This window comes from Pinus tabuliformis, chromosome 1_1, assembly GCF_031772625.1.
Source record: "Pinus tabuliformis cultivar Carrire ecotype Pingquan chromosome 1_1, CPIR1, whole genome shotgun sequence".
NCBI classification, from domain to species: Eukaryota; Viridiplantae; Streptophyta; class Pinopsida; order Pinales; family Pinaceae; genus Pinus; species Pinus tabuliformis.
In genome coordinates this window covers 945,857,565-945,874,150 of record NC_142297.1, presented here as the reverse complement: position 1 = coordinate 945,874,150, position 16,586 = coordinate 945,857,565, and the positions used below count along the sequence as shown (strand labels likewise).

Genomic DNA, 16,586 nt, shown 5'->3' with positions numbered 1-16,586 from the left:
ATGCAAACAGCCTTTGTACAACCTGCACTGAAGAACGAAACTTTCGTTTCTGGTGGTTTCCGGGTCACAGATTGCTCAAAAATTCACAGTTTTTGCTCAAATCAGAAGCTATCAGTCAAGGACACACTAAGGGATGACAATGAGGATGAAAAGCTATCACTATGAGCTTATTAGAGTCCTTGTGGATCAGCTCTTCAAATTATAAACTTGCCCAGAAACTGAGCTAGAGTAGCTGCCCTCTACTTTGCATTCGAAAGATTCAAATACAGTTCGATTCGGTACTCTCTTTGTTTATAAAATGAATAGAAAAAAACACAAGTAACCAACAAGATACGATCCCCAGCGGAGTCGCCAATTTGTTGTTGGGAAAAGTATCCAATACGGAATGACCCTATCCCACTCTAAGGGTGATAGTACCTCAGCAACAACTGAATGCAAAGCTATTCAAGATTACTTCTTTATGAGATGAGAGAGAGAAGAGAAGGATGATCCACTAACCGTTATCTTGCGCTAATGGTTGGTCCAATATTCACTCCTTGCTGCTTGCTCCTAGCTCCTTGCTCTTTCACCGGCCCAGCTACCCAAAGATCCTGTAAAAGCACAAGAAAAGGAAACTACAAGAAGCATACAACCATAATCGATTTAGGGATTAGCATAAATCAAATATACAAGCATCTATTCACCATAAAGACACATGCATATAGAAGAACCTCAAATACTTTATTAATGGAAGAAGTAAAGTTCTGAGAGACTTACAACCATAATAGATCCAATCCAGCAACACCTCCCAGCAGAAAGAAATCTCCTCTTCACCTCCTTCAAGCAATCACCCAATAGTTCTATACACAAACCAACAACACTTCCTTACTTGCACAAAATTCCAGCCTCCTTAGACCTCATGAGAGAGCTCTATATATAGGAGATTTGGAGAAAGGATGAGTCAGCTTGAGGCTGGCATGAAGCTGACTAGTGTCCTCTCCCACTTTAGTTAATCTTCAGTTCTTGAGTCCACTTGGAGATTCTTGCTTCCACTTGGAGATCAAGACCCTCTTACTCATCACAAGGCGAATTCCTTGACCCAAGTGTCAGTTTGGAAGCTTCCTGGGCAGTTGACACCTTGCAGAATGACTGTGCCACTTGGCCAATCTCACCCAGCGCAGGTAGCCTTCATTAGTTTTGACATTCAGTGCAGGTACAGAGTGGAGCAGTTGACATTCAGCGCAGATGCTCAGTGGAGCAGCTGACATGATCCAGAAACTGCTTGTTTTTGAGTGTTTTCAGGTGGAGAACTGATTTTTAGTGCTGTGGTTTGCTGACGTTGTTCCTCTAGGGGTAAGAACAACATGTTTAGGGACTTTGGATCCCTCAGATTATTGACATTTCATGCTTCATTCTGTTAGGCACAAAAATGTCTATAACAAGAACTCCTTTGTAACCAATATATATCAGAAGATATGATTCAGATGGAAAGGCCACGGGATCCTGTAAATTCAGAAAATAACTGCCTGTGAACAAGGAAAAAAATATTGTAAGATGCAATAATACATTGAGGACGATGTAAATTTAAGTGGGGGAGTATGTAACACCCCTCTGTTGTATGTAACACTCTATTAACCTAAGCTAAGAAAATCTAGGTCCAAGGTGTAACAATGAAAGTAAATACTTTATTGTTAAATAAATAAAGATAATATAAAACACTTGGAAAACGAGACACCAAGAGATGAGGTTCTTTCCAAATAAAATCCCATTGGTGAATGGGAATGGATAATTATTTCATGATAACACTTCTAGATCTAATTCTAGATAAGCTTAATGGATTTCGAGATAAATATCCATTAAGTTACTTAGCTGGAGAAATATGTTAAGTTTAAGAAAAACATAAAAGCCTTATAGGAGAGAAAGGAAATCTTTTATGAGGAAAAGCCTCATGGGAGAGAAAGGCGAGATTTTCTGAGAAAAGCCTAGGTAAATGGATAAAAAGATCCATAAAAGAGGGACTCTGCTAATGGAAACCATATCATGAAAGAGGGTATTAAATACCCATTAAAGAGATCAATAGGGGGGAGTTGATCCATGGCAAGAACTCTCGACTCGGGGGTGAACTGGAAGAACTCAATTCTAGGTTGGGTGGAAATTATTAGTTTTCCAAGTGACATTCTTTCATATAATCTGGTTTGCATGGGATGTTATGTCTGTTGGCTCCTTACTCTCTATGATTTCAATTATTTAAGAATAAGAGAGAAATTTCTTGGGTTTTCTTTTCTTATGAAATGATTGAATACTTTTCACGTGATCACTATGCATTAGAAGAATTTCCTATATTAACATTGTTTATGAGATTATCATATATGGGCGTGTGTGACAACTATTGCATATAAATGTAATTCCAGATAAAATTAGTAAAGGAACATAATATGTGGTTTTATGCAATAATTGTTATGATTGTCACATCTTTAAACTTATGTGCTATCTTGTCTTAGATAGTGAGTAATTATGCATGAGACAGTTATGTAAGTTGAATAATTATGTTTTAAGGTGTGAAATTGTATAGCTTGTGGTTCAGGTTGTTTAGGCTATGCATTATGCATCATGGGATGAATTGCATCCACTGAGGCTCGCTTTAGATATTTATTCATAATGTATAAGATATATGTCAGTAAATACTTTCTACTATGACTGTAGGACTATGATCATGCTAGCTACAGTGTATTCATGATAACGTTCCAGTAATTCTTGTATTGGGTTATCAAAGGAATGAAATTCGAATGCAAGAAGTGTATTATGTTGAAAGATCATGACTGAATCTTTTTATTGAGTTGTAAAGTAGGCATAAAAGTTGTGTTGGAATGTAAGTCAAGTAATTGAACATAAAAGTCCACATCCCGCATTTAGCAGAGCATAGGGGATTATTGGTAGTATTGTGCCCAAGGGGGTATGTGACAAAAACACACAAATTATGCAAGCAAATTAGATCAAAGTGTAGATTTTGGAAATATTTAAAAATATGATGGAGAGTACATTAATGAAATGTTTTCATAATAACAAAAGTAAAAATAGTGCATATTATCATACACCTAATTATTTTATGAATTGAGTAGAGTTGGATATGGTTGTGAATTGAATTTTGTCAACGCGTGGTGAGACAGGGATAAAAGGTGATACATGTCCCTGTAAGAGAGACGATAGTGGTATTGTTTCTCTCCTTTCTCAGGAAAAATTCGCTATAGTATTGTTGATGCATCCTTTCCTCAGGAAAAAATCATGCAGTTGATACTTTTAGGGTTGACTTTCTGCGTAGGATTAGGTATGTATTTCAATTCACCTGCAAAAATACATTGAAATTTTACAACATGTAGGTTGAATGAAAAAAGGAGAAATATTAACCTCGATGAAGAGAAGGACATGTTCATCTTCAACCTGATTCTGAAACATACATACCATTGTCAACCCTAATCACATTTCCTTGTTTCCCAACAATGGTATTACATGGAGAGCATCTGATTCTCCTTAGTCCCTTAAACCTAAGACGGGTAGAGGTAGATAATATTTTGTGTGAGGAGCTTCTTGTTTCACTAAAATTGGACAATTTTCCATAATCTACATATATAGAACCTAATTCTTACACAAATCAGAGAACAAGAACAACAAAAAAAATCAATTATAAAGTATAGTGTCCAGAAAGGTGTTTTCCCTTAGAAAAATTTCAAATTCCAAACCACCCTAGAATTTCTTTTTGTGATCCCTAGTGTGCATGGTGCACTCATACCTAAGATAACTTTAGCCTTCCTAGATAGAATCGAGGCGATGTTAGACAGATTCACAATGGATAGACATGTCAAGGGTGTTTTTCCATGAGGTTGACATACGGTAGTGGTGACACATTAAAAAATTTCAAGAAATAAAGAAAATTAAGTTTTCATGGAATAGATATAGGGAAGCAATGGAACATTCAAAAACCTCTTGAGATTCGCGGGGCTGCATGGTCAAGTGTGATGGGCATTGTATGCACTAAGTCAAGGAGTGTAGTATGTATGCACCTTCTTTCTGCTCTCTCACCGAGACCTTTCAACCTGATGGATATGTCATAAATGCTCGAACAATTGTAATGGTGTGACCATCCTAATAAATCTCGACCCCGATGTTTTTATAACAAGGTGCTTGCACTCTGCCAAAAAATCTTTTCGAACGATAATTTGATTTATATCATTACTTTAGTGATAACACAATGTTTTACCATCAAATTAAATTAGTGATATCACAACACATCTTATTAATGTGATACTTCTCACTTTGAAGCCTTACAAAGGTGAAATTTTATGTTATTAATGTCACACATTTGATTTTGAAGGTTTACAAAGATGACATTTCTAAACTTTCTTTCATACAATCTCACTTTCTAAAACTTTAATTCATAGTTACAAAAGTGCAATTTCTAAATTTTCATATAATCGCCACATTCTTAGTTTACACAACCAACTTTGGAAAAACATCTTTACCCTTTTACACTTCAAAGGAAAATCGATAATTATATGTTTCTTTTTGAATTTGTTTTTTCTTTGTCATCCATTTGTATAGAAGCTTTGCACATAAAGACATGCTTTGTCAATAGGACCACAAACTCCGGCTTTTCTATAATAAGCGACCCTAATACCTTTTTGAACGCTCGGGGAAAAAGTCCAGGGGAATGAGAAATTTCGTAGTAACAATCAGACCAAAACTATGTCTGGATTCTTGTGAAGTAACAATCCTGGGGCTCTAGGCTTTTCATGATGAGCCACTCTTGCTTCCTATTCAAACTCCAAGGGAAAAAAGTCTTACACAACCAGAATTATTCCTGTCATTTTTTTTCCAAAAGCTTGTCCCCACTTTTTTATGATGAGGCTCTTTGTGCTCCAACATGTCTTCATCGGGAATTTTTGCGATGAATCTCCATCGAAATTATAACAGATCACTTAAAGGGATTGAATAATATAGTACATGAAGGGATTCACCTCAGAAATATACTCACAGAGTCTTTAGATTCAATTGATGGTTTAAGTATATTTAGTGCAGGTATCCTTCTCTACATCGAGGTTATTTGCTATGGTGGAATATGAAATTCTATGTCTCTTCCTTTTCGATTCAGTGAAAAAATTGTCAATGCAATTTCATTTTATGCTTTCGGCTTCATTGTAGAGGTAGGTACATGATAAATATTAATTAGGAATTCTGATTTTTATAGTTCTCTTCTTACATTATGTGCATCATGGTCTGAATTATGTGTTAAATCATTTTTGTGTGTATTGTCTACTATTTTACACTGTAGAGTATTTGTTTGAAATTTTGTGACCTTTTTATTTTGATTTTTTTTTCTCATTTAAAATATATTTTGAACATAGATAGATAGAATTCATTGAAAATTTTTGGTATATACATAAGTTTTAGATCAAATTTATAGTTAGTACAAATTTCTATCGAATTTGCAACATAGTTAACCAAAACATATACCCATGACAATAACATTCTCACCTTGATTTTCTTCTTTCTTCTTCGCTTGCATGCTTCCAATTTTTCTTTCTTCTTTCTGTCATCATTATTGATTTTCTCATGTTGGTGCATTTTTTTTACTGAATTATAATTAATGTTTAAATATTGATGTGAAATGTTATTGACGTACACACAAATGTTATGTTTATGTTTCAAAAAGCAATTCCAAAACGCACAAATATTATCGAATATATAATTAGTGTGTTGTTGAGGGAAACTCGAACTCCTAAGTGTCAGAATTATATAAATCAATAACTAACGAGTGTTTTGCCGGAGGAAACACGTGTTCTAGATCAAAATTATTGTAAAAATCATTTTCATTGTTAAATCAAAATAATTTTGGGAAACATTTTACATCATTCAACAACGAATAATTTGAACATAAAGATTCGTAATGTTTGAATAATACTTGAACTAAAATAATGTGTTCTCTTTTTCCTTGGTTAGGTTCCATACAATTTAACTAGAACTTGAATTTATAACATAGGTCCTTTATAATGTGGGTCATAACTAATTACACAAAGTACTTGAATAATACAACCAATTAAAAACTTTGTAGACAATTATATAACATTTATTGAAAAACTGTTTAAAATTAAATCTAGGGCAATATTATATGCATTGAACAATTTCTTAATACATGTTATTTTGTCTTTATTCTTCTTCCTTGATATATTCATTTCCTATGTCAAGCACATTATTATACATTTTTTTTCAATATATCTCATTAAAAACTTTGTAGACACTTATATAACATATATTGAAAAACTATTTTAAAATTAATTCCAGGAGAATATTATATACTTTGAACAATTTTTTGATACGTGTTATTGTTCCTTTATTCTTTTTCCTTGATATATTCATTGCCTATGTCAAACACATTATTATACATTTTTTTCAATATATCATTTGTCATTGGAGAACATGTCTTTGCTAAGAAATGCATTGATTTAGTTCCATGGTGAAGTTTTGGTTCTACCTTCTTCTTTTAGGTAAAATCTGTAGTTTAGAGTTAATGCCAATATGCTTCATGTGTAGTGTTTGCTTAAAATCAAAATTTCATATATATATATTATTGTGGTCAATGTTTGGATACATGTAAACAATGCAAATTTCCTTATCTATTTATAAGTTTTTCTTCATATTCTTTGTGGAAAAGCAAATTACTAACATTTGTTCTATTTTCAATAAAAAAAGGAGGGGAGGGGTGTGTAGGGTACATTCTATATAGAAAATTTCATGACCTTCTTCAATAATACTTGTTGGTTGAATACTCAGAGTATTATGTGCTTCTTGCATTCAAGAGAAAAATTGCATTAGGCAACTTGTCATATTTTCTCATTGGGATTTATGGCAACAAAAAAATGTTTTTGCATTGCATGGGTCACATGTTCAGGAAATTGATCACATATTATCCATATTCCATTTATATAGATTGCAATATTTCTTCTACTACCCAGGAGACTATATTTTTGACTCATTTGTTGTTCTCCTTAACTTCCTCTATACATCTATTGAAATATGGGAAGGAATTGTAAATCACTTTTTCCATTTCTTGAGTCATGAATGTGATGTTTCTTTGCAATCAATCTATAATGAATTAAGTACTGAATACCTTGAATATCTCCACGAAGTTACTGATTTTGAGACATATTTACAATGATTGTATACACCTACTTCTACTTCTCTCGGTTCAATAATTAGCTTGCGCGGAGATTCTTTTTGCATCAAATGGTTTTTGAATTGATTGTTAATTGCAACAAATGTTTGTTTATTTATAAATGGGTAACCATCTTTGCTTCAATTAAGATATCCATCGTTATCGATTTAATATTTGTTACATAACCAAAATCCCACATCATGTGGACATTTTGAACCACTTCTACTACATCGCACAATGGAGATTCCTTCTCCATTTTCTAGATCAATTTTTCCATGGATTCCTACATATGAGTGCTCTCTTATGCAATTTGACATAGTGTCCATTAATAAAATCATATCATAACAAGGATTCTTGATTCATGATCACATTGTCAGTGATTATCATATGACTCAATATTCACTTATATTTGTACATTTTCACCCTGGTTTGACATGTTTGGCACAAGAAAAAATAAATTCACAAACTTTTTATAATTGCTACACTCATAATTATGTTAGAGCTATCAAATGCTTGGAAAAACGACTTGATGCCAAACCCATTGATAAAGACGAATGTGTCAATGATTGGCAAGGTCATATTATTAACCTATCAATTCCATATGTAGATGAAAACATAGAAGAAAAACACTTCTCTATCCAATGGATATGTGAAATACTTAATGTTAACATATATACTTGGAGTGCAAACATCAAAGATGTTTCCTTGTGATTTTCTTCATCAAAGACTTCATCTGAAGTCATATGTCTTATGCATGTGCCAATATCAACATCACATGCACACTTTCATTCACTTTTTGAAATTAATGATGTTTATAGTGCTAGTGATGCTAAAAATATAGAGACACCTCTCCAACCAGTGTTGAAAACACAAAATTTCAATGCCCTTTCAAGTGTTCCATCCAAACAATCTAATGCTTCTAAATCTTGTTTCCAAATAAACAATCAGTTAACTCACTATAAGATGTTAATGAAAAAAAAATATTGAAGTTCCTAAACATTGCTCACTATAAAAATACGGCTCTCTTTGTTCATCATTGGGAAAGCAACACATCAAACTAGTGTTTGATTCTCCTTCCAATAAATCTTGTAACTAGTCTACTTGATTGAATTAATTGAAGCATACAATACATGCATATGGTGCTTTTCTATCCCATGAGAAAAAAAAAAGTATAGTCAATTAAAGCGATTTAGCCATATTTGCAATCAATTCAAGGCACACCTACACATGCATGTTGTAATTGTGATATATTGCATTTCAAAAAAGCCATGTGACTGATTAAGAAGAGCACATTGTTAACTTTTCATAACCTCACAATTGTAGATGAAGTCAAAGAAATCAAAACCAATCAACAAATTTGAAAATATTGTAATACTACAATAATCAATGGAAAATTGACTAAATTTGCATCACCTTTACATATTTTTCGAAACCAAAAAAAAATTCTATGTTGCGTAATTAACATCTTTAGAAGAGAGATTAGTGGCACCAAGAATGATCTTTGTACAAATAAAGCAACCTGTCTACAAAAAATCACAGAAAGGGTTGACCAACACAATCATAAATTTTCATGCCAATTTGGACAGAGTTCAAATAGCTCTGCCTAGAAATATTAACGATTGCATGATAGTTGCATTAATGCTAAAGAGAAAAATAGAATACCAAAATGCTTATTTGTTCGGAAATATTCTACCAGACAAGGTGATGACTGCTTTACATGACTTGTGCAACACAACTCTCTATAGAAATGAACAAATAGTAATCAACAATGAATGGCAAGAGAATTTTGATCATTGTAGACAAAATCATGATAGTAATATTCCAAGAAGAGACAAACCAAATTCGCCATTTTCTGACAATGATCTAGAGCCAGAATTAAAAACACTTGTACATGGGTACTTGAAGACCCATTTAATCTAAGATATTTCTACAAAAATAATACAAATTTCCCCTTCTAAGGGGTTTCATCCATTGGGTATCTTCTAGGACAAGTTCCATGAAGAACTTAACTTCCCAACATTGTTTTATGGCTCAAGTCGACCTATTGATGTCATGAATTGCTTCTCATATCAACAAATTGCATAATGGGAACTATTGCACATGCCTAAAGATTTCTCAACACATATTACAAATATATATTTTTTAAAGCAATTCATATATTGATAAACCAAGTTTCCAGGTCATCCTGGATTTCCATTTGCAAAGGAGAGCTAAAAGGAAAAAAACTACTTGCTAGAGATGTCAAATATCCAAACAATCTTCAAAAAATATTGCAATCTAGAATTTTGTATCAATGTCTCAGAAGCATTCACACATCTCTTGACTACTTTGAAAGCATACGAAAAGACATATTTGCAATGATATGACAACTTGTTCCACCAACTTTCTTTGTCACATTTACTAGTTTTGAGCATCTTTGGGATCCATTGATAGATGCATTGAAGAAACAAACTTCTATTTGTTTAGAAAACCACCCTAACAATGCTTCCAATGAATGCATTGACACATTGATCAGAAGTTTCCGAGTCAGTTTTAGTCAAAGCTATAGATATAGAATCTCAACACTACTTACTTTGATCACAAAAAATAATGAACTATTCAGACAAGTGCAAGGTTTTTTTTTTTTATCACAGAGTTCCAAAGTAGAGGAACAAAACATGACCATGAATTACTTTAGATTAAGGATGCACCAATATATCAACATTCAATTGAAACTGATGTTATTTCTTTCATTAATTTATATTTGACTTGTTCTTAGACAATGTTACAAAATCAAATGGTTCAAATACAGACTCATCATCACACAAAAACTTGCAGAAAACACAAACATTCTGGTTGTAGATTTGGTTTCCCTTTTCCACCAATGCGTAAATATTGTGTGTTCCAACCTTTATGCAATAATTCCAAAGATAATCAAGAAATGAAAAAAACTTTCTTCCCTTTTACAAAACAAAATCTATTAAAAAAATATGTCATTTGACATTTTCTTAGCTGATCTTGATACCAAAAACAAATAATATATATTTCTCCTTTGCTCTCGTATCCTTCGACCCATCGTACTATTGAAGAGAAATCCCTATGATATCTGGATCACTATTTTTGCAAAAAAAAACCCGCAATTGTGGCAAGTAAACAAAAATGGCCAATTCATCTTAAAGGTATATGGACACCTTGATGTCAATAGTGTATTGATATCCCGGAAGTAGAGAAGTTGAAGGTGTGGGAAATTTTGAATTTTCCTGCATTAGAAGAAATTGTACAACATTGAAGCCAAGGGGTTTCCTGAAATTGCTTCTAACTCTAGCAAAAACCCCCACCTTCGGCTCAAGCAAGAATGACATAAGGATGCCCAATCCTGGCTAGACCATTGAGAGATAAATGAATAGATCATCTTGTAGAATAAGGATAATATTAATAGTATTAAAAAAAATATTACTTTTAAATTTAGGAAGTTATGGAGGGACAAAGAGTTAGAAGGAAAAATGAAACTAAAATATTATAAGGATGCGATCAACCACAATCTTGAAAACCATAATTGCTGGGCTCAAAGGCGCATTCTACAACCCAATATGAGGGTGATGAGTGATTCCATCCATGCTCAACATGGAGTTAACTTATGCTCCTTCAGAAAAATATATATCTAAATAAAAATATGAAGTTGACTATAATGAAAAATATTAATGAATATACATGTTTAGTTGATTTCAATTATCTCACTACTGCCACTTAGTTGATATTACGACGTAGTGTGAAGGAGAAGTAAAAATCGTTCACTGTCATTCTCAACCATAAATAAAATATTTATATATCCACATGAAGTAACATAATTTTATATCAAGATACAATAATTAAACATCATAATAATAGTAATAATAAAAAAAATCTTATATTTTATGTTTTGAGCCTTGGAAATATATATATATATATTTTAAATATTTAAATATAAAATTTAAATAAATTATTTGAATATGAATGTGAATTAATTTAATTTTAAAATCAATTTCATATATATATATAGATATAATTGGCCATAATAAAATATTTCAATGCACAAAAATAGAAAAATTAATTAAAAGTATAAAAAACATCAATTATTTCCTTATAAGAATAATAATAAAGATGCCTAATTCATTGAAGTAATATTAGCATGTATCTACAAATATATTATTAAAAAAATACTATATACAAGGTGGTTTATATATAAAATATTTCATTACCTATATTAAGTAAAAGATTTCAATATCAACTATGTATATATTAAAAAAACAATGTATATATTATATAAAGTAATGGAAAAAGTTAATTCTTATTGTTAAAACCTTTCAAATTACTTCACTATTTTACATTTTAGCCCCGTTTGAGTATATTTTTTGGTCAATTTTGACTATTGTTGAGACTTTCAAAACATTAAATCCATTTATGTATTCAAAAACACAATTTAAACAATGATACATCTCAATATACATATATATATAGAGAGAGAGAGAGATTCCACTATAACAGTGGTTTGAGATTTGATCCCTCTTAGAGCTTGCTAAATCCATGCTTAGGATGGATCTTTACTAGTTTGTTTGTCTTGACTAGTGTTAAGAAGAAAATAAGCTTTGCTAAGATAGGAACAAATTGTCATGATGATGCAACAAAACTATGATAATGTAAAAAATCTTCTCTCAATTAACTTCGAACATTGCATAATATATTAAAGAATTTCAATTAATTTCTTACGAGTCTAATAAACGATATTGATTTTAATGAATATTAATGATAATCATCATCAATTAACTAATTAAATTATCTGTTGCCTACATTATTATGCCACATCATGAAATTAAGAAATTCACTTACAATACCTATCAATTCTGCCTAATAACTTATAATGCATAATTCTACATGGTAACCTATGATAAAATGTTTGTTGTTGTTCTAAAATGGAAATATGAACGCAATTTATTAATTGCGTTTCAAAAGCATGACCCTCGAACCATATATATACCCTTTTCAATCATAGGTAAATAAACATCCAGATATTGTTTTAGAGATAACCACTTAATCCAACATAAACATCGATCGATTTATCTAGTGTTGTTTAAGACGGTCATCCATCAACGCTATATCTCACGGTGTGAGGGGTGGAGTAATCCCCTGCGCACGTCTTGTGCAAATTTTTTATTCTGCTTCCTTTGGTTTCCTTGCCGAGCGACCAGCCAGTGGCTTCCTTTCCTTTTCGTTCCATTGTCATCCGGCTACCCACACAACGTACATTTATACTGCCAGCAATTATTAACTAGGAATATCATATAAATGAAACAACGTGATTTAGCTGCTGTGCCCTCCATGTACATGTGCAGAGACATGTAGTGCTGCTTAAATCTCACTCTAATCTTATTTGATTCTTCATGTCTCTGGAAGCAATAGACTGATGAGGCCTTCACTACATATATAAAATTCCCGTCTCCACTTGGCTTGGCTGGGCATTTTGCCGGGCAGGGAGACATACGGTCCATAGAAAAGGAACACGCATGGCTGGCTCACGCTTCCTCCTCTCCGCTATTCTTTCTGTCGACCATGCTTAGCTATCCTCGCGCTCCCTGATCTGCACGGATGTGTGAAATTGAGTTATATTAATACATACCTCCTAGATTTTCCGAGAAGCGCGAAACTAGAAGCGCAGTCTCATAGAGAGAGAAGCAGATCCGGCTCCTGAGAGGGAGGAAATTAAGCGATTGAGCATTGATCGCAATCATGAGTTCTGTCCTCATTTCTCTTGGGGCGGCTCTGCACTCATTGATTCCTGCTGCTGTTCGTAATCACGGCAAGCATAAGAGGTCAAGGAGCATGCCGACCTGTAGAGTGCACCCGATCGTGGCTGATTTTAAGTACCAACTTCGAGCTAAGGTGCAAATACTTATGCAGCAACAACAGGAGACAGAGTCATACAATTTTTCTGCAGCTTGGCTTGGAGAAGCGCTGGAAGTCGTGGCTTTTATCTATTCCAGTCTGAAGGAATTGTACCCGCACATGCTGATGGACAATAATACAGACGCAAAATGGTTAAGCCAACATATGGATGACCTGGTCAATTTGCTTGATGTCTGCAATTTGTTGAAAGAGAGCATGTCAGAAATAAAGAAGCAGAACATGTCAGTACAGATAGCCCTCCCTGGCTTACTTCATGCCCATTCCCAGATTCCGAGTGTATTAAGTCATGATGATCACATGATGAATAATCAAGTGGTGAAAGCACAGAACTCCCTTGGCAAAACTTTTTTTTTTTAATTTAGAATAATGGGTAACTGGTGAGAGTTATCCTGAACAGACCCAGGATCAAATCTAATTGGCTGCCACTATAAACCTAGGCTCTATTGAAACTTATATCTGGGGTTGCCTACTCTTCTAGCCAAGACACAACAGGTCATATATATACTCAATGAGAATTGAACCCTCATCTCGTGGGGTTTCCTACTCTTCTAGCCAGCCAAGACACAACAGGTCATATATATACTCAATGAGAATTGAACCCGGGTTTCCTACTCTTCTAGCCAAGACACAACCGGTCATATATATACTCAATGAGAATTGAACCCTCATCTCGTGGGTTTCACCCAACAAACTTACCCTTAAACCCCATATCACTATATAGAACTCCCTTGGCAATTGCATAGAGGTATATAGAACTCCCTTGGCAATTGCATAGAGGAATTAAGGAAGAACAAGGACATGGAGTCCAAATTAGCCAAATTAGCCAAATGCATGTCTACTTTGAAGAGAATGGCCCACAACCTTCATTTGAAAACAGCAACAGCAACATCAACGAGCAGACCAGGATTTGAAGCAGCCATCAATGAAGCGAAGGCCATTACCATTTTTGTCTGCACTGCACTTGTGGCTGCTCTTTCCTTCAACACATCATGCCCGTCATTATGGCAGGTGTAGGTTTTCTTAACAAAAAGAACAAGATCAGTCCCAACAGTCTTCCTCCTCTCATGGACATCAACAGCATGGCCAACATGATGCAACGGAAGTTAAAGGAAGCTATGGAGATGCAGAGAAAGACGTCATCATCGTTCAAGTTCCTCTTGCATGAGATGAACAGGGCGGATATTACAGTTGGAAATCTCAACAATTTACTGGACAGATACATCATTAACAAGATGTCAAAGTCATCGTTCAACATGCAGGATGAAATCAGGGACTCCATCCATGCCCTCAGCATGTCCACGACAGATTTGGAAAGCGCTGTCACCGACATCGACCAGAGAATCAATGACTTCGTCAGATTTCTCATCTCTAGTAGGGTGGCACTGTTGAACAGTCTCAGTATTCTCTCTACATGATCAGACCAATTCATGGCATTACATTTACAAAGCAAAGGATGGGCCTGTATTGCATCCATGTCCGCAGAGCCTATTTCCCTACCAAATTGACATTTTTACAATTTGGCAGAGTAAATTCCTCGCGAGTCGTCCTGACTACACATCTATCTTTTTTACGAGCATATACATGACTGTAACATATACTTCTATACATACGAATCAAGTCAAATTCAAAGTATTACTTTTTACTGGATATTCTTGTGTTTGAGAGTCTGTTTTCCTTTTGGATCGAATTCACCGTTCATCATAATCATATGATTTATTTTTCCTTAAAATATACCTATGAAATCAAAACAAAATCTAGTGATTTTCTTCTACGAAATATACATATGCAACCCGGTTGTAAATATCCCTTGGTAAGTGACCATGGATGCTTTGACTTGTCATTATTGACGTGTGTCTAAAGGGAAAAAAATTATTTAATATTTACGCCGTAAGGCGTTTTCGTCTGAAATGAACTCCTCAAACTGTTGTCGTGTCAAAATATGTGGCATTCAATTTTGTTGTTAGATGATTGGGTAATCATTAGCCTTTGATTTGAATTGAGCAATGCCAGGCGCGACAGTCCATAAGAACCGTCAACCGTCTTAACAACCAGATGTGACATATCAAGCGAGACCTTTCAAGTTTCAAGTAGCAGGTGGTGTTTTAGTGGCATGCATTTACTTCCAAACAGAAGCCGCGTTGGCGCGGCTTATGAACTCCCTCCCTCCGCCATTGCAAACCGGGCCTTCCCCATCAATTCTGCCATCCCCTTCTTCATTTCCATTCCCCCCTCTCCTTCCATTAATTCCCTCGCCGCTCTTTCCACTTCCTCTCTCTTCACCAATCCATCTGCTCCCTTCTGCGCTTCAATGCCCACCTTCATCTCCTTCACGAGAAGGAAGGCATTCATTCTCTGTTCAGCAAAGGGAGGCCAAGCAATCATTGGCACTCCATGTAAGATGCTTGCTTCTAGCCCCAAAGCTAGTTCCCGAATCTGATTCTCTGACAGGGTGTTGCGGCTCCCAAAAGAAACGAACAGAACTGACGAGGCGGGCTGGCGGTCCAGCCATTTGAGGCAGCCCTCCTTCTCAAACTTCTCTTTAGATTCCGACAAAGGCGAAGCTATTAGCGGCCCAACAGGATAAATGGAAGGGGTCATTTGAACAACGCTCAGAACCTTTCCTTCCTTGAGAGCTTTTATTTGTTCTGGTTCCATTTCTTGGCATGTATTTATCAAAATTCCACGAGCTTCCTGAAGCCGAAGGGAATGTTGAATGAACCAGTTGAATGAAATATCAGATTTGTCTAGAAGAGGGTCTAGGAAATCTATTCCGGGAATCGGTGGAAGGCCCGACACTTCGATTGGGAAATCGAAATCTTTGAAGGAAATTTCAATGTTGTGGACAAGTGTTGGAAGGTAGAGCATGATGCAGAGGAGAGAAGCCCCAGAAGCAGAGAATATGTAGCAAGGTATTTCCAGTTTGGAGGCGACATCCAACATGGGTGTACTGAAAAAATCGATGATGAAAGCGCAGATAGGAAACGAAAAGGATGTGAGAGCATCTTGCACTAATATTTTAGCTTTCTCCAATAGTAAGGGCATGCGTACAAAAATGTTCATCTCGGCATGATCCCCTTCGATCTGAACATCAGGGAGCTCTATGAAGTGGATCATGTCCCCTGACGAAGATGGCAGGGTGCGGTGAGGAGAGCCGTCCATCCATTTGGCGGTGAAGAAGGTGACAGAAAAGCCATGGTACACAGTCAAGCCATGGTACACAATCAGCTGCTTTGCAAGCTCGAGCAGTGGGATGTGATGGCCCGACCCAAACCCAGGGAATATTGCGACATGAGGCTTTTGGCTCTGCTCTTGCGACTCCATGAATGTCTCTATATTCCAACAAGCAAATGTCAATATTTGAAGGGTGGGTTCTGTAACGATGAAGTAGAGAATTTATAGTTATAAAACAAATGTATGAGCGCGCTTGCATCGTAATGAATAATTTGGGGAGGCAGCCAAAACTAAAGTTTAAACAAATATA

At 35.0% G+C, this 16,586-nt stretch overlaps 1 protein-coding gene across 1 annotated transcript; it reads right to left on the bottom strand.

Annotated features, from left to right (window-relative positions):
* Positions 1–15,253: 15,253 nt before the first annotated feature.
* Positions 15,254–16,426, bottom strand: LOC149217605 (UDP-glycosyltransferase 72B1-like). The gene has a single exon (XM_089390306.1). The coding sequence runs from the start codon at positions 16,424–16,426 to the stop codon at positions 15,254–15,256; it is 1,173 nt and encodes a 390-aa protein (XP_089246432.1).
* Positions 16,427–16,586: the final 160 nt, after the last annotated feature.